General features: G+C 39.0%; 3 protein-coding genes across 8 annotated transcripts in view; 2 read left to right on the top strand and 1 right to left on the bottom strand.

Moving 5' to 3' along the window:
• Positions 1-65: 65 nt before the first annotated feature.
• On the top strand, positions 66-2316 carry LOC108761656 (U5 small nuclear ribonucleoprotein 40 kDa protein). The gene is made up of 6 exons (XM_018508310.1): positions 66-306; positions 375-504; positions 585-898; positions 1111-1383; positions 1900-2065; positions 2176-2316. The coding sequence occupies exons 1-6, from the start codon at positions 193-195 to the stop codon at positions 2226-2228; spliced, it is 1050 nt and encodes a 349-aa protein (XP_018363812.1). The 5' UTR covers positions 66-192; the 3' UTR covers positions 2229-2316.
• Positions 2317-2727: 411 nt separating this feature from the next.
• On the top strand, positions 2728-12920 carry RhoGAP93B (MyTH4 and RhoGAP_KIAA1688 domain-containing protein RhoGAP93B). Of its 4 annotated transcripts, none has more exons than XM_018508275.1 (11): positions 2728-3278; positions 4841-4942; positions 7044-7182; positions 7898-8062; positions 8136-8682; positions 8808-9377; positions 9467-9874; positions 9958-10146; positions 10232-11085; positions 11195-11638; positions 11935-12920. In XM_018508275.1, the coding sequence occupies exons 1-11, from the start codon at positions 3265-3267 to the stop codon at positions 12127-12129; spliced, it is 3627 nt and encodes a 1208-aa protein (XP_018363777.1). In that variant the 5' UTR covers positions 2728-3264; the 3' UTR covers positions 12130-12920. The 4 variants fall into 4 exon arrangements, with proteins under 4 accessions (XP_018363777.1, XP_018363776.1, XP_018363775.1 ...); XM_018508274.1 differs by having other exon boundaries at positions 4838-4942; XM_018508273.1 differs by having other exon boundaries at positions 4764-4942.
• An 88-nt stretch (positions 12921-13008) lies between these two features.
• LOC108761647 (pancreatic triacylglycerol lipase) overlaps positions 13009-18942 on the bottom strand; it is a 36080-nt gene continuing 30146 nt past the window's right edge. For 2 of the 3 annotated variants that reach the window (XM_018508286.1, XM_018508285.1), the window contains 5 exons: positions 18649-18877; positions 17234-17665; positions 15894-16020; positions 14495-14710; positions 13009-13906 (listed from right to left, as the gene is read on the bottom strand). In XM_018508286.1, the coding sequence (XP_018363788.1) occupies positions 13804-13906; positions 14495-14710; positions 15894-16020; positions 17234-17665; positions 18649-18877 (1107 nt within the window). In that variant the 3' untranslated portion in view covers positions 13009-13803. The remainder of the gene's footprint in view (positions 13907-14494; positions 14711-15893; positions 16021-17233; positions 17666-18648; positions 18878-18942) is intronic. The other variant, XM_018508287.1, reaches the window with a different exon arrangement.

Raw genomic sequence — 18942 nt, 5'->3', positions numbered from 1 at the left:
AATCGAATTATAGATTCGAGTTTTAAATGCAGATGCCAAATGGCGCTTTAGTTGATGTCATAAATTCGTAACAAACAGATCACTAAAGTGTTGGCGGTGTTCATGCCTCCTCATGCTGTTGAAACCAAGTAAATAAATAAGAAATAATAAATAAGTGCTGCAGTTGAAGTTGTGAATCGATATTCCGTTAACATGCCGATCTTAGACAAAAGAAAAGGGGACGATATTCTAGCGTTGGTCCCCGCTTCGAAAAGGACCAAAAATGAAGTCGTCTTCAGCAGCAGAGAGAAGGCGGTTGTGCAAAGCGTAAGTATAACCACAAGTATATATCTCTTAAAAAACGTAATGTTTGTGCACAGAGTAAAATTTTTAAGGGCCCACCACGGACGTCCTCCTTAATGTCAATGATAATGCTACTCGAGGGTCATCAAGGAGATATTTTCTCAATAGAATTTCATCCGGAGGGACAGTACCTCGTATCCACAGGATTTGATCGACAGATCTGTATGTTTTGTGCATAGATCGACATATTTGCATATAAATTTTAATTATCTTATCTAATAAAGTATATTGCGCCTTTACAGTCATTTGGAATGTTTACGGAGAATGTGAAAATATTGGCATTATGACTGGACACAGTGGAGCAGTGATGGAATTACATTTTAGTCCAGATGGCAATCATTTATACACAGCCAGCACAGACATGACACTGGGTTTGTGGGATATAGTAGCTGGTACGCGAATTAAGAAGTTGAAGGGCCATACTTCGTTCGTAAATTCCGTATCAGGTGCACGAAGGGGACCTACGTTGCTCTGTTCGGGCAGTGACGACAGTACGATACGTATTTGGGATCCGAGAAAACGGGGGCAGTGCTACACATTGAATAATACATATCAGGTACCATAAAAGTATTCTTGTTGAATAATTTAAGGAAATTATGTGTCTCTTGATTGATATTTATAATCTGTTCTTATCTTAAGTAATGCCTAAGATGTTAACACATCACATTTGTGATTATTTTATGATATCTTAAGACTGTATTTATAAAATTAATTATAAGAACCTATTGAGTGTGAATACTAGTTTATGTACGAATTTTTATTATTTAGGTTACTGCAGTGACGTTCAATGATACAGCAGAACAAGTGATTAGCGGAGGTATCGACAACGACATAAAGGTATGGGATCTTCGAAAGAACGCTGTGCTCTACAAATTGAAAGGACACACTGACACCATTACCGGATTGAGTCTCAGTCCCGATGGATCTTACATACTTTCCAATGCAATGGATAACACGCTGAAGATATGGGACGTAAGACCATTTGCTCCTTACGAACGCTGCGTGAAGATACTGTCTGGACATCAACATAACTTCGAAAAGGTGGCCTAATATTTTTTTCTAATTTAATCGATATCCATAAGTTACATTTGACATCGATTCTTTTTACTTGATTTATTTAAGATGGTTTTAATTCTCTGGAGTTGATGACAAAATTTCTAGCACAGTTACTAATGTTAAATTTGTAAGATCTATTTAATTTGCTTTAATTGAAAAGCATTAATTAATTTCAAGAAACCAAAATGACATAACTTATATAGAAATCTCTCTCAATATACTAGGCATACTTTAATAAGAATAATTCAAATTTGCAGATGTAACATAAAGAAAATTCTATTGTTTGATATTTTTGGTAAAGAGATTTATAATTGAGTGAGTCTTATAGACATTATAGATTCATCACTGTCAGCTTTGGAGGGTTAAATATAATATATAAATATATAAGAAAACGGATTGCATGAATACCAGTCTGTAACAGTGTTTGAGAAAAGGAACATTTATATTATAAATCTTGGGATATTGTATACATTGTTTGATAAGTTGTACATTTTTTTTTAGAATCTTCTGAGATGCGCGTGGTCACCGGATGGTAGCAAAGTATCGGCGGGATCGTCAGACCGATTTCATTACATCTGGGATACTACGAGTCGTAGAATATTGTACAAATTGCCAGGACACAATGGATCTGTAAACGATATCGATTTCCATCCAAAGGAGCCTATAGGTATATCATGATTCCATAAGATGAACGACACCCTATAAATATAGAGAAATGTAAATTTTGTATATTTTTTAATTTATTTCGATGAATAACAATGTTGCAATTTGTTTCAGTGTGCTCGGGATCTAGCGATAAGCAAATCTACTTAGGTGAAATCGAAACCTAATAATATGGAACTCACATTTAATACATTTATGTATTTGTAAAAAAAAATAGAGAGAAGAAAAGACAGAACCGTCTTTGAATATCGGTAATTTTTCTCTTTGTTTCATTTCCTTTACGATATTGTGCATTGTTCAATTCATATATATATGTGATATATTTACGTATTTATAAAAAATAGAGAGAAAAAGAGAAAAAAAGTATCTGAATATCAGTCATTTTTCTTTCATTGATTTCATTTCCTTCGCTACATTGTGCATTTTCCTATTGTCCTTTCAGAGATAATCGTCATCAATAAATCATACGCGAGCTCTCATAATAATACGCGGAGTCGATAATAATAAAGAGTCAATCGCCCGAATCGCTTTCTACAATTTCTACGATCGACAATATAAAACGAGCGCAGAATGCACAATTGCACACAGAGTACAATCGTTCGATTAATCGCTCTCGAACGACTCGTGCGTCGTGCGAGAGTTCGCGGCGCAGTTCGTGGCGCAGAGCGGGGAGCACACGCGACGTGCGCGTGCGAGAGAGCGAATGGAGCGAATTTTTGTCACTACCCGTAGGGGAGTGCTGGCGGCGGCGGGGCGGCGAAACTAACCACGAACTAAACAGAAGAAAAAAAGATGGCCGCCGCGAGGCTGCCATGAAGGGGCCGCGTCGCTGCTCGCGCTCGCGGAAATGGGACGTTGCGACATCCGAGTGTCATCATCGTCATAGTGTGAAGTGTCAAGCGTGCGGTGTACATCGGCGAGGGTGACACTGTGCGCCGAGAACAGTCGGCGGGGTGATTCGAGTCTTGAGACTGGAGTGGAGTGGAAGAGCGGAGCGCGGTAGCGCGCCGCACCGCGCTGCACTTGTCCTCGTCGCGCGTTCTAACGACGACGGTGACGAGGAGAGAGAGGACGGTGACGGTGACGACGACGACGACGACGGCTGCTGCAGCGGCGACAGGGAGATCGGAGGGCGCGACAGCGACGAGGACGGCGGCAGTAGCGACGAGGACGACGGCGGCTGGTCAACCAGAGACGCGCGAGATGGCATCCGACGGGTAAGGGCTAAGGGCCATCGGTCGGACGAGAAACCTGTCTTTCCCTTTAATTGCACCCAACTGCACCCGTGGGGTGCAGCGCCGTTTGCTGCTCTAGGGAAAACGCGGCCGTCGCGACACACACGGGCACGGGACCGACGGTGCTCCGCAGATCGATAGTGAATTTTTTTTTACATGCACCCGTCCCAGTTTTCTCCCTCTCTCCGCGTCTCCGTCTTGCACTCTACTGGCTCCGTTCTTTCCCTTCGTACGAGCAGTAAGAAAGAGGAAGAGAGAGAGAAAGAGAGAGAGAGAGAGAGAGAGAGAGAGTGAGTGAGTGAGTGAGTGAGAGAGACAGGAGACTTCACCGTCGCCTTTCTGATGATAACGGAGCGCGAGCGCGATTTCCCGCTGCACTCCGTATACTCCTTCGCGGCGCTTTCGCTCTGAAGTTCGCCGCTTGAAGTAGCTCGCAATTGGGCGGGTCTCTCTCGCTCGCTCCTTCGCGTGCGCATATTTTTCGCAATTCGCGTTTTTCGCTCATTTGCGTTGGTCGCCGTAACGCGTTTTCCTCTCGGTACCGTGTCTCCGTCATTCCTTTTTCTTCCTTCTCCCGTTCTCCATCTGTTCCATTCTCCCTCTCTCTTCCCCTCTCCTTCCTTCCTTTCTTCCTTCTCTAAAACGATATTCCGCACATACGCTCTCAATCCACGCGCGAATGGATCTCCGCGGCCTATTTCAGCCAATTAAACGGCCAGCATGACATCAGAGTGGACGGCCTCTCTCGTTGCATCGCGGCCCAGCATTCCTATCAATTTGCGGGGTCCGTTAGGGCAGGGGTGCGGCAAGGGCACGGACGAGCGCACGGACGGATGGACGGATGGACGGGCGAAACACCCTTCTTCGTTCACCCCGATTATCATCGCTCCGTCGTCGAGAACATTCTTGCCATGATTCTTGCGAATTTCTAACAGTCAGTCCCTCAGCCCTCTCTTTTTCCAGCCTCCTCTCTACACCCCCTCGTTCAGTTTACGGCGATGACGATTTTTTTCCCCTCCCGAGATCGAGCCGTACGACGTTCCAATTAGATTCCTCGATTAATGACAGTTAATCACCATTAACTGTGCCCGCTTTGAAACGTACACGTACTCGCGATATCGCGGATCATCTCTTCTTTTTCACACCCGGTCTATCCCAAATTCCCCGTGGAGATCGATGTTGCCGACGTATTTCCCGAAGATTGCAGCGAAATGCTGTGAATGTAAATAAAAAATGGAAGCTACGGTGTTCCGTCGGTCCCGTTGCAACGCGACGATATTTCCGTCGATGTCTTACACCCAGAATCGCCTTTGACATATCGATCCCGCTTATATATATATCATTTTGTGAGTGATAAAAAATTGTCAGAGGCGCAAGTAGCTCGTAACGAGTGAAAGTTTAAAGGAAAAGAGTGAGTGATTTAGAGCTGTTGCGCAAGGTATATACCTTTGTTGCCGGTTATTTTAGGATCCGATAGATTCGCGATCGTAGGAGAATTAAGGCTTCCCCCGACAATAGATATTAATGGCTGACAATTACAGTAGGATGGAATGGGTGGAGATCATAGAGCCACGCACCAAGGAACACATGTACGCGAACCTGACCACGGGAGAATGTGTATGGGATCCTCCACCAGGTGTACCTGTGTAAGCTACTTTCCTATATTGACTCTTCAATAGTTTTCGTCCAGAGCCCTAGGCAAATTAAAAAAAATTTTTTTATTTAATTTTTTAGTATTTCCATATCTTTTGGATCCCGCTTCAGTTATATGAAAAATTGAACCCGGTGAAATAATTTTCACACACAATGTAGAATGCATTTCATTTGGCGCTCAACATTCACTTATTTATTCTTGTTCAGAGTATGCATTTGAAATACTTTTTATTTGAAAAGCAGTATTTGTAAAACATTTGTATTTTATATTTTAGCAGAGCACATGAAAGTTTTTGTATTTTGTATTTTATGGGAGCATATAAAAGTATTTTATGTTTGGTATTTCAGCATTAATAACAAAAGATTGAAAGTATTTCGTATTAAGATTGATAATTGATGTTATTCTTTAAATTACAAAATACAAAAAACTTTCAATCTTTTGATTTTAGATGCAAAATACAAAACACACTTGTATTACAAATACTGTGTTTTAAATAAAAGTATTTCAAATACAGGTCTCTCCAAGTCTGTCCTTATTCAATATTTGATTTGAACAAGAAAGAAATGGTTGCGTTCAATACAGAAAGCATTGTACAATTTACATTACAATACAAGTATTGTACAATTTTTTAATATAAATGATTTATACATATAGGTCTATATCTATACTAGAAATTGTTTTAAGTACAATTTTAAGATGTAAGCTAATCAAAGATATTAACATCTTAACGTAACATTACTTAAGATGATCTTAAAATAAGAATGAACTACGAATATCACTCTTAGATTCAGTGAGAAATTAAAGGCAAGGCCAATCATATTAAAGAATTTTACAACAGTTGCAAAGCTGCTTTTTCTGCTGAACGTAGTCATTTGATTCCAAGAGTGTTGTGGGGGTCAAGTGGAATGCAGTCATAGTTTGTATTGTGGTAAACAAAAAATGTTATATAGACACAAGGCTCAATAACGGATAGTTTTTGAGCAATAGTGTAACAAAGGTGTAAAGCCTGGGACAATTGAAAAACAACAGGAACAAGAAATAATAGATTTTAAACTATCAGAAATTGTGTGAATAAGTCAAAATATTTATGGTTTCTAACAGATTGAAATTTGTGTTTCCTTGTTCCTATTTTGTTTTTTAATTATATCTCTTAGGTTTAAAACTTGTATTCATAGATCATCTTTTGTATACTATGATTGCTTTCCATTAGTTAGACATAAGCCGATACAAGCTTTATTTTATTTTTCTTGGCATTCAGTGAAGATAGAATGAATAAAGACAAAACGACACTTGTGTCGATTTGTGTCACTAAATAGAAAGTATCCTCATAGCTTAAAAGCTATCTATTATTGAGCCTTATGTTTATCATATTTTTTGTTTACTATATTATAAGCTATTTTATATGTAAAAACAAATTCATTTCACCGCGGGATTCAATTTTCTATACATATATAACTAGTCTTTTTTTAAATTCTTCTTTTTGTTAGAATTTCTGTATAATTTTATAACTTTTTAAAAAATTTCTCCAATTTTTTGTATAATTTGGAACATTTGCCAGAATGCTAACAAAGTCTATATTTTTTCTAGAGTTTTTTTTATGTATATGTGAATATTCTGAAATATTTTAAGATTTCTCATTGTATATTTTTCGAAGAAAATTTATAAAATTTGAAGAAATTTAAGAGGTATTTTTCGAAAGTCTTCATGAATTTTTAAAATATGAAATATTGTAAAAATTTTTTCACCAGAGGTTTTCTGCATCTATTCGATATTTCTAAACATTCGTGAAAAAATTAGCCTTGAAATATTTGTTGCACAATAAATCTATATAGTTTTTTCAAATCACCGGCGGATAGTATATTTTCAAAGTTGGATCAATATGTAAGACCTAGTTATAATTAGCATTTATTTTAAAGTTATACTTTAAAGTTAAATTCAATTATATGCACTTAATTTAATTATATTATACGTATCGGTTAATTATTTTAAAGTGGTATTATTGTAATTACTTTAGAGAAAGTTGTCTTAGAGAGAAAGTACTAAGTCGTCAGTTATCACAATATGTAGTACACGTCCCGTTTAATAATCTGTAGGAAAAAGACGGACAACAATCAGTGGTGGGAGTTATTCGATCAGAATACTTCGCGGTTTTATTATTACAACGCAACGTCTCAGAAGACCGTATGGCATCGTCCGACGGACTGTGACATCATACCATTGGCGAAACTTCAGGTAAAATAAACATTTCGATAGTTTGATTTAATTTAACACGTTTCTTATATACAATATTGATGCTACGATGTGAGTCATACATTGATTGAGCTACTCCGGTGCGTTCAAAGTACCGATAAAATCCGGATAAGATCGTACTCTTCATTGGGGTATCTGCCGGGATCTGTACTTATGAATCACATAAAATCTGCGAGTTCCGTATATGCTCTCGCACGCGCGCGAGTGTATACATATTCATAGATGTGTGTAATGATTTGTGAGTTTCTCTGGAATAACGTACGTTACAGAACTCGTGTATCTTAAAGTGGCGGAGATATAAGTGTGCAAGCGCGTCTGCTCTCTTCTCAGCTATAAATAGACGTTTGCAGCAGGGAGAAAAAATTCTGGTTTACATTATACTACAGTACTATCATGGAACTTCTTTCGTGATAATGTTATTAGTTCATTTTAGATTTGACAAAAATATAATTGCCAGATGTTCCGGAAAACTTATATTCTATGACACTTACATATTATATGATAATATATACAATTAAATATAACATTATAAATTACTCTCTATTTATGTCATACGTTTTATAAAACATATTTTTTTTATTATTCTCTCTTACATTTTATATATAGAGAAGATTAATGTTGGCGATTAATTATCATTAACTTATAATTATGTTTTATAAATCCGTCAATTTATTTATAAATTCTTATATTTGTATAGACGCTAAAACAGAATACGGAACCTGCAAGCGGTAGCACATCCGATACTCAAAAGGTAACCGAGCCGAGAAAGAAAGAATCTGTTTCAACGCAGACGCAAACTCCTTCAGTTAGTCGATCGACACGATTCAACCACCAGGAAAATACGAATCTCACTCCGACATTGGTAAATTAAATTTTCTCACAAGGATTGAGACGATACATTTTGAGATTTTACATGGCTACGTTTTTTCTCGTAGCAAGCTCTTTCTCTTGGTAATGCGAATAAAACGCGGACTTCCACGGTTGGCGTTGATCTTCAGACTTCTCCTCCTTCTCCGTCTCCGTCCGCGAGGCGACATCATCACCACCATCATCATCACAATAATAGGCATCACAGGCACCATGATGTACCTACGACACGTAACAGACAACACAATCATTCACAGGATTCTGGTAGATCTAGCGACAGTTCCGTCTCGCATAGTAGGACCTCCTTGGAGTCGACCGGTTATCGTTTGTTGGACTCGCCGCATAGGCATCATCATCGTTCAGCCGCGCAAACGCCGGTGAACACCGCACAATCCTCCCCTAGGCAGCACAGTAGTGGCACTCTGGAGACTAGATGCCACAAGAGCGGAACCCTCGAAAGTGTGAAAAATCAGAAATCTGTATCGTTAGTAGGAGAACCACCGCCACTGGGTCTATCGCTTTCGACCAGCACACCCCTGTTTAAGAAGAAGACGTTCACTGATCCACAACGCGAAGGTAGGGCTGGAAACTTGGACCTAGACAAAAGTAAAAATGGTAAGGATGTATAATATATTTATGTTTTTATGCTTTTGCCATAATTATTTGTTATATGCAAGCCACACACACACACATGCGCGCGCGCATCTTTCTTTGTATCGATTGATTTTTCGATATTTTAGGCAGAGAAAGTAGTAGAGGCTCGTATGGTCCCGAGCCGAGTACATCGCCATATCGCGATTCTCTGATGGAATCCCGAGTCTTCAGGCAGGAAATGCCACCATATCGTCCGCCTGAGGTTCAACTTAGCCATAGTTACAAATCACAGAGCGAGAAGTATGGTTCCTTAATGGAGAGTGGCAATCGTTACCATAGGGATAGAGAACGGGAAATGCAGCAGCATCATCGGGAACGAGTCAATAGTCTTGACAAGACGAACCCGCCAGGCTTTTATCCGAGTTCCATGCACTCGAGAAATATGAATAAACAGCCGCAGGATGGTACAGGTAGCATAGGTAGAAGACATCATGGATGTTCCGCGTCGCTTTCGGAAGCAAATGTCAGAGACGTATATGGTGCAATGTTATCTGAGAGAAACGATCCTGCCAAGAGTCTCGGTAGATCTGCTGGCGTACATAGTGGTAATTCTTCAAAACAAAGAGGTCTTGAAGCAGTAGAGCGGGAGAGAGAGCGGGAGCGCGATAGGGAGAAGGAGTATAGGCGAAACACAGCATGCAATAACTCATTGGATAGTAAGATAATCTTTATATTTCTTTCGTCACCTTCCTGTATATATGTGCACGTATCTTTTGCAATACATGAGTAATTATTATTTTACAAGGTGTGCCGCAGCCGTTGGGTCGTAGTTACAGTTTTGTGCAACAGCAAAAGCAGCAACAAAAGATGCAGCAACAGTTACAGCAACAGCAGCAACAGCAGCAGCAAGCTAGAAGGAGAGAACGAGACGATGATGCTATGCACGAACGTTATTTGATGATAAGTCAAACCCATGAACAATCTAGACAGAGACTCAGTAGTAACACTAGCAGTAGTAACAGTAGCAACAGCAGCAGCAATAGTGCCGCGGGTGAAGAAACTGAAGGTCACGCCGAAGGAGACGACAGCAAGAAGAAAAGAAGTAATGGAAATCCCAGTCCCCCGCCATCGCCGTTTTACGGTAACCTTTTAGCTGATGCTGATCATCTGTTACCATTACAACATTATATCCTTCAGCAAGCAAAATTATCAGGTAATAAACCAAAAATTTTTATGATATTGCAATTTTGTGCGATGAAATAGGTTTTATTATTTTTTTTCTTTTATTCACAATAGGTTGTTACAAGTTTGGAGATCCTTTATTAGTAGAAGAAGGAGAAGATTCTTTAGATGAAGAAGGTGGCAGAGGCGAAGGTATTGGTGGAAGAGGTGATGACGATTCCGATGATCAATTCGCCGACGACGAAGCGGCCAGCAATCAAGGCGATTCTTCCAGTCAAGAATATCTCGAGGATCATTACGCGGGTGAGATATTATTTTGAAGAGCATAAAATGTTATACGTTTTTATTGAACAGTTGTAATTAACGACGTATTTTGTATGTTTTTTAGATTTAGGTAATTACGATACCGCGGGCTTAGCGACTTATTACACCACAGCCGATACTCTGACAAGGCCGCAAGCGCGACCACCTTCACCGCCGAATATCGTGTCTCAGACGGAAGCGAGAGATAGCGTAGTGACCACGAGACAGGTCTCTGTACCCACTGTAAGTTCAACTCCGAGTATCGGTATAACGAATGTCGATAACACTGACCTGGAGGAAGCGCGGAGAGATGACAGTACGGGCGGTGGCGATATCGAAAAATATGCACAGGACAATCTCAATTTGAATTGCGGCAGACCGAAAGGACTGAGACTGCTGTTTCGAAAGAAGTTCAGCGTTCGGGATATTCTCAGTTGGTCGAAAGATCCAATTCCGCAACCGATGCTCGCGATGGTGGACGGTGAGAAACTACTCAAAAGAGAGGCTTGCAATTTATTCCGATTGGTTCAAGTATATATGGGAGATCGCAAAGCAAATGTTGGTATGACATTGGACGGCGTCGCCATGGATATCGTGAATACCGCGTTCACGAAGCCGCCTCTGCGGGATGAGTTGTACGTTCAGATCTGCCGGCAGACGACGGAGAATCCGCGGAAGGAGAGCCTGCGACGCGGATGGGAATTGATGGCTGTGTGTCTGGCTTTCGTGCCGCCTAGCACTACGTTCGAGCCCTACCTGGAGGGCTACATGAATAGGCATCGCGATCCTAACTTCCAGTTTCCCGAGGTCGCCAAGTGGCCAATACACGTGCAAGTCAGTCATTACGCGACCGTAGCCTGTAGACGATTGCAGCGGATCGGCGCGCACGGTAAACGGCAGCCTCGCAAAGCCACAGTGGAAGATATCGACCAAGCGAGGGTAATAAATTGCACTAACAATTACTAAAAGATCAATTACCGAATATAGATTAATTCACTTTGCATTATAATACAGTATTCTGTACATGTCCTTTGTGCTTTTCTCGTAGATACAAATCTTCCGCGCGTCTATGTTCGGTGCGACACTCTCCGAAGTAATGGCTTTACAAAGGGATCGCTTCCCGCTTAGAGAGTTACCATGGATACAAACTACGCTGACGCGCCAAGTGCTTGTGCGTGGTGGCACATTAACTGAGGGTATCTTCCGGGTGTCCGCGGACGCCGATGAAGTCAGCGCGTTGAAATCTTGTCTGGACAGGTTTGAGGATGGGGCGATTCTGGCAGCTTCACAGGACGCTCATGCACCCGCCTCCTTATTGAAATTATGGGTACGCGAGTTGTACGAGCCGTTGATACCAGATTCCTTCTACGTAGAATGCGTGTCCATGCGACATGACGATCCGGAAGCGTCTGCGGCAAATGTGGCTACACTTGTCGAACGTTTACCGGATCTTAACCGTCGTGTGCTGTGTCATCTAATACGCTTCCTACAGGTAAGAGGCCATTTTATACATAAATCGATAAGAGAAAGCCGAATGAAAATTTGTCTGTTATTTTCACCGTGCGCTTAGCGATGTGCAATCGTGTGATTCTAAATTTGTGTTTATATCGAACAAAATATCACGCTTCTTTAAACGAAGTATAAACCTATATACACAGTAACCGTTTAATGCTGTACGCACGGTGAGAGTATGAAGACTCAAAAGCAGCATGCACTCAACATCATTGACTCAAACTGAATTGAACGTCTTTGGAGAACATTTGCTACGATACTGAAACGACTTTACAGATATTCGCTAGACCCGAGGTGGTCGCCCGTACTAAAATGGACGCCAATAATCTTGCGATGGTGATGGCGCCGAATGTATTGCGGTGTACGTCCCAAGATCCTCGGGTAATTTTAGAGAATGCACGGAAGGAGATGGCCTTCGTCCGTACTCTCATCGAGTCATTAGACACCGCTTGGGTCGATGATCTTCACTGACCGTATCCTATCGCGCTAGAAAAAAGTCCGCTCTAGACTATTATGCCAAATGAATCAGCTGTATAGTCACGTCTCTATTGTTAGTTATCTCTTTCTCTCTCTTTCACTGTTCTCAATTTATCTTCACACACTCTTCTTGTTTGTCCAGTCACCAGTTTTTCCCCATAGTCTCCCTATATAAATGTTCTTCATAACGGTAATTTAGTGCTAAAGTCTACCAAGCTAATCGATCAAACCTGCTCCCTTATTTCCTATTTATTATTTATATACAAATTCTATGTTATATGACAGATTTTAGAGATTATATTAGATTATATTATGTATATCGCTATATTATATCATATTATATATTTTACCAATCCCTTGTTACCGCGTCGAACAAACGTGGACGGCTTTTTTACTCAATCATTGTTGAATCTCATGTAAGATAAAAGAGAAGAATCATGTGTTACCGTGTATAGCTGCGCTCCGCGATAATCTTTTTGTATAAGCGACGGATTAACGTGTAAAGCGTTTTATCGAGGAGTAAACACTGCGAAAGATTAGCAAGCTGTAGTCGCAAGTGTGTTTCTTCCCCCGAGATCTCCAAGAACAAATATAACACATTTTACATAAACTTCCACGAACATACACAAATCTCACATATATTTTATAAAAATATCCCCATTTTATTTTTGTGCAATAGTATCCATACTTATAACTAATAAACTTTATTTTACAATGCAACAATCTATACAGATATTAAAAAAATAGCTTGAAGTATTCTTGTCATAAACAAGAATTGCCTTTTCATTACATGTTTTGTACATTTTATTTATAAAGATTATGAGCAAATAGCAGTATAGTTTGTCGTCTTTGAGTCACCGCATTTTGTGCATCTTTTTTTTATAGTTCTTAAGCAAGAAAATATCACAACCTATCGTTATATTTGTATTGCGAGAGACAATACGATAATCATATCATCGTATAAAACAGAATAAGTGTCTCAATGTATAATACATAGATCGGCTTAATAGGAGCCCTTACATTAGTGGTCACTCAAGACTCTAGCGATAATCACATCCATAAGAAATTAATTTTAATGCGTTACATCTACTATTATATACAACATGTACATAGTAAATCGATCAATACTAATACTGAAGAAATCGTTACCAAAAAGAAAAAGAGCATAGCGAGAAGTTAAACTTTTCTATCAGAAGCACGCTCGCGGCTTTGATTTCGCATCTAGACGTCTATTCACTAAGAATTTCTCTTTCTACGAACTGCTTTCGCAATCAATCGCGTTATTAGAATCTAATCTTCACCAACGGGACAGATCTCCAGGAACTCGGTTATAGATGTGTAGAGCAGCGAGTTGCGTCAGATCGTCCCATCCATAGAAGTGTTAATTGGTAGCTCGTGCCGTTGGGCCGCATTTGAAGAAAGCGGCAGATCGCGATAAATAGAGAAAGAGAGCACAAGTACATAAAATCGCCTCTCCCGTCGCTATATTGCCGGCGAAAGAAATTACGAGGATTATGAGGGGCCGCGATTCTCGTTTCGTTTCATCATCATTATCGTCATCATCATCATCGTTGTCCGACTTTCGAGAACCGCCTCTGGATAGTAGCAGCTGCGTTTTGTAATTATATGACGCGCCCAAAATGCGATTTCCCGCCGCGGAACGGATCGTCAGCAATTGTCGACGAACGTGGCGGTGGATCCGCTCGCGATCTCTGCGTACTCCTGTCTGCTAACCGAGCAGAGTTTGCTGGAGAAATCCGCTTCGCGTTTTCTAAAAGCGGAACAAAGTTAAGTATGTACATACAAGAAGACAATCCCAGACCGTTATTGGCTGCATTCAGCAGAAAAAGCAACTTTTGTAACCCAGATAGCACACAAATATTCTGTGAATGTTCTATAAATATTCTAAGAATATTCTACGAATGTATATTAAAAGCACTGTCAAATATTAATGGTATATTCATAGTATATTCAAATGGCATAATTATAAATAAACATACGTAATATTTTGTACAAAGTTCCATGGAATATGCTACGTATTTTTATACGAATATGTTGAGGAACATTCTATAAATGTTCTTTTTATTATGAATATGGATCTAAATAGAATATTTTAGGTATATTTATAGAACATTTGATTCAAATATTACGAAAAATATTTGTATTTTCTGAGAATATTCATCGAATGTTTTATGCTATTTGGGAAGATTCTTTAATATGGTTTTTGCCTTTAGTGTCTTACCGAATGTAGTATAAACTAATTATATTAAAGATCATATAAATAATCATATTATCTTATAACGGTTGCACAACTACTTTTTCTGCTAAATGTAGCAGTTGTCACGCTCTAGTTTCTCACCCTCTGCCCGGAAGATCCATAGCATCCACTTTGACGCTGTTAACGTACAGACGATCATTACACCAGAAGAAGCACAGGGACCTGGGCTGCAGCACGTCCATGTCGTAGACCCAGGAGAGCTCAATCCGACGGATCTTACCGATGTTGCCGATGGAACCGGTCGGGTGAGCAACAACCATCCGCGCGGTCGATCCGTGCTCCAGTTTCATGTAACCGCTGCGGGGGAGGGATAGTCCGTTAAAAAATAGTGGCAAGTAGAAAAGAATTGGACAGGCTATCGAGCGCGAGATTGAGTCAGGTCGTAAAATAATTTACGGACACACGCCGGTCTCTTGTGATCGATGGTTTCGCTCGGAATGCGCGAGAATATATATTCTCCGACGTTTTTATGTGGTTCGTTGTTTACGATCACAGCATCGGTTGTGCGAAGCGTAAAATTAAATATACATATATAGTTGCCCTGGCAAAAATTTTTCTTGGAATCCTTTATATAATTTTTCAGGATTTCTGAATTTGTCAGAATTTTTGTATAATTCTGTAATTTTTTAGAAGTTTCACAAATTTTTTATACGAATTGGTACACTTCAAAAATGTTGAGAAAGTCCAGCAAATAAGTATAAGTTAAAATGACGAAACATAATATCAGCTTGTTTGCTGAACTTTCTCAGCATTTCGTCAAAACGACGACAAATAACGTTAGCTTGTTTGCTGGACTTTCTCAGCATTTCGTCAAAATGACGACAAATAACGTTAGACGGAGAGAATTTTTTTTTAGAGTTTATCTTGAAAATATGGTACTTCTGGGACAACACTGTATTTCGAAGAATTTTATGTAAATTTCTCTCATTCATCAATAAAACTACAATAATTATAAAATGAGTTTGATTAATTTTACTAAAGTGCATGGTAAAAATCTTTAAAATATTATATTGTACCACAACTACCATATTTTCAAGATGAATTTTAAAAGATAATTCCCTCCATGCTTGTTTGCTGGGAGTCTACATATATCTTTTCTAAAATTTTTTAAATACATAAATTCTGAAATATTTTAAAATTTCTCAGTCTATCGTTTCCAAAGGAAACATATAAAATCTGACAAAGTTTAAGGTATTTTCCAGAAACCTTCATAAATTTAAGATATGATGAATTCTTCAAAATATTATATGATATGTGGCCTATATTAATTCTTCTATACAATATATGTATAACGTAAACTATATGCTAAATACGTACATTTATCAATTCAAATGAAGTATGAATATGCGGACCAACGAGAATTTTTTTCACCAGAGTGGCAGTTAATTTGTATTATTAATCTTCGCAGTCGCGTGACCAAGAGCGACATAGACGAATGTGGGTTGTCGAAGCGATAACGTTCGCCAGTATGATTACTTACCTGGGCGTGAGATCCATGTTGCGTATCATGCCTTTGTCGGCGTGGAGAGTGACTTTCATGAAGCCCTGCACCCAGCTCTCCGCGGTCGGCGGTCGGGCGAGGTTGATGGTAATTCTATAATGTCTTCCTAAAAGGTGATTATGATCGGTATCAGAGAGTATTTCAAGAGAGATCGAGGGGGAGAGAAGAGAGAAAGAGAGAAAGAGAGAGAGAGAGAGAGGGGGAACTCCGTTTACTGCTTTTATCGCGGTACGCGCGCGGAGAAAGTCGCGTCTTTCGCGATAGAGAAAAGCCGCATTGCTCAGTAGATATTCTTCTCTTCGCATCGATAGCGAGAAGTTAACAGACGTCTATACAGGCAGATTGAATAAATTTCGATCGAAATTAACGTTCATATCTGACGGGCAAGATTTTTAATTGCGATTGCGATATTTCTTGTGCACGACACTTTTATGATATACAATCAAAATACCTATTTAAAAGCATGAGAGAACATTGCGTTGTAATGAAACATTGTAATGGAAAGCTGATGATCTCGATGATGTTCTTAAGCTGCAGTTATTATTACTGGGAAAGTTAATAGTTATCGTTTTTAATTTTATAACGTCAAAATTCATTAGCATTAGTATAAGTAGTCTTAATATCGAAGATTATACAGCCAACCTGGATTATACGTATCTATAGGTACTAGATAGCAAGAAATAGCGTTTGAATTAATTTTCGTTAACACCGTTTAATCCTCCGGAGCTAACGACAAACTCTACGATATTATAGTTACTGACGTTGGATTTGTAACTCATTTAATTTATGTTAATTAAAAGGCTCTCTGATTATTTTCAAGGGACCATCTAAGCGGAACAACAAATCACAATAACGTTAAAATGACGTTAAAATAGTAATGATTGAAAAGTAAATGATTGAAAAGTAACTTTTATTCATCATTTTGGAGTTATTTTGATGTCATGATGACTTGTGTTCTTCTTGAGCAAAATGACATAATGTATAAAAAAGAATGTGTGTAAGACAAGTATTCATAATCGATTCTTATTTTAAGATCATCTTAAGTAATATCTTAAGATATTAATAACAGCCCTCCTTAATTCGTAATATCTTAAGTCTGTACTTAAGACGGTCTTAAATATAAGAATCGATTATAAATACCAGCCTAAGTATATTTCAATAAGAATAATCTATAAATTTGCAGATGTAACATAAAGAAAATTTGAATTGTTTGACATTTTTGACCAAGAGATTTATAATTGAGTGGGTTCAATAGATCTACCGTCATCTGCGGAAGATTAAGAATCTGCTCAGCCGCTTTCGACAGATATCGTACTCACTGCAATACGGATCATCCTTGCCCGTCATAAAGAAGAATTTGGATCCCAACAAGGACGAGACATCTTGTCCCATGGCTTGGCGTTTTATCAGCGCAGGACTGATGTCCGCATGGTAACCCATCACGCCGCAGCTCAGGCTGTTATTGCTCTTGCAGGAGAAGCACTCGCCTCGCAAGAAGCTCGCATAGCTCGAACACTCGTGCGCCACGTACTGGCACTTGGAGTTGATGCTCTCGATGAAGAGCTTGAGCGCGCGCACGTGGTTGCAGGCGACTAGGACACGCGAAGCCTCTTCAAGGCCCTCTCGTATTAAGGTAAGCGGCAGCGATGGCGTGGTCTCGCTCAGATCTGTGCACCCGGGCTGTTCCTTGCCGTTATTAGGATAGAAATCCAAGTGCCCGCAAGGCTGGCTCATCCCATATCCTGGAAGGCCTTGCCATGTACTACGTTAGTTTAGAGAATATGACTCATGACGGGAACGCGACGGAGCTCCATTTATTAGAGAATTTATCGAAACGATGACTGACGAATATTGTTACATATATGTTTAATAAATAAGGATTTTATCAAATAAAGCTATATCTAGAAAGAAAAAAATCTAGTCGTGTTAATTGAAAATTGAGTAGATTCAACTAGTATGTCTTGGAAAATAAACGAAGCAAAATTCTTCTATAAATTACGAGATAAGCATGATTAAATCCTTCCTGTTAAACATACTAGAATTTCTTGATAATAATATTAAAATTATTTAGTTTGATCTCAATATAACTTTTTAATAAAAAAAGGACATCTAATGAATACACTAGAAATTTTTTTTAAATCTATTCACGTTACTTGAAATTTCTAAAATAAATATATATTTCTGCGTTGAAGAGAGAGAAAGCGAAGCTGTGAGTGCAAAAAGTACAAGCAACGGATCTATAGATTCAACTAAAAATAGTATAGGTAATCAAATCCTTATATTAAAATCTATCGAATATTTTAGCTATAAAATATCGAGCCCAATTATGATAATAAAAATTTTATTTGGTCTCACCGAAATAGATTCTATTATCGTCTTGTTGGTGTAATCAAAATATCTTTCTTAGTAGTAGTAGAATTATTTTTGCTTTTACACATTGAGATATTTCTCTTTTTATTTTAAGAAGTTTTTGAATTACCACAAGTTTTCATAAATTTTATAAATTTTATGAACTTAATTTCCTGAATTCTTGTCATTCATCAAGTTACAAGTGTTTTATAATGTTCTTAGCTGATTGAAAAATTAAACATTGATTTTTTTCGTAATTCTACTAGATTTGTCATCTTTCGATTGTCTTCATTCTGATCAATAGAATTTCCTAGTTTTTCATTATATGCACAGTCGAACTCAATAAGAAATCTATTCAAAGCGGTAGTGTATATTGCGCGTTTACCTAAGAAAAATATGCTCTTTCCATCGGTGTGAATTACGTCTACCAGTCGAGCGTCCGTGTAATCTAGGCGAAGATGGCTCGGCATTCCTTGGAAATATGGCTCCGCAGGGTCCAACCCGGTAATACGTCCAATATTGCCGCCCAATTTCTCGCCCGCATAACCGGCCGTGTGGGCACCGAGGCTGTGCCCGATTAAATGTATATCGTTCGGATCTAGGCCGTAGTTTGTCTGAAATTTTATCAGAAATAAGAATAAATATATAAATACAGTATTTTGCGACAATTATACAATTA

This window comes from Trachymyrmex cornetzi, unplaced genomic scaffold, assembly GCF_001594075.2.
Source record: "Trachymyrmex cornetzi isolate Tcor2-1 unplaced genomic scaffold, Tcor1.1 scaffold26, whole genome shotgun sequence".
In the NCBI taxonomy this organism is placed as follows: domain Eukaryota; kingdom Metazoa; phylum Arthropoda; class Insecta; order Hymenoptera; family Formicidae; genus Trachymyrmex; species Trachymyrmex cornetzi.
This window is presented reverse-complemented; position numbering and strand designations above follow the sequence as displayed.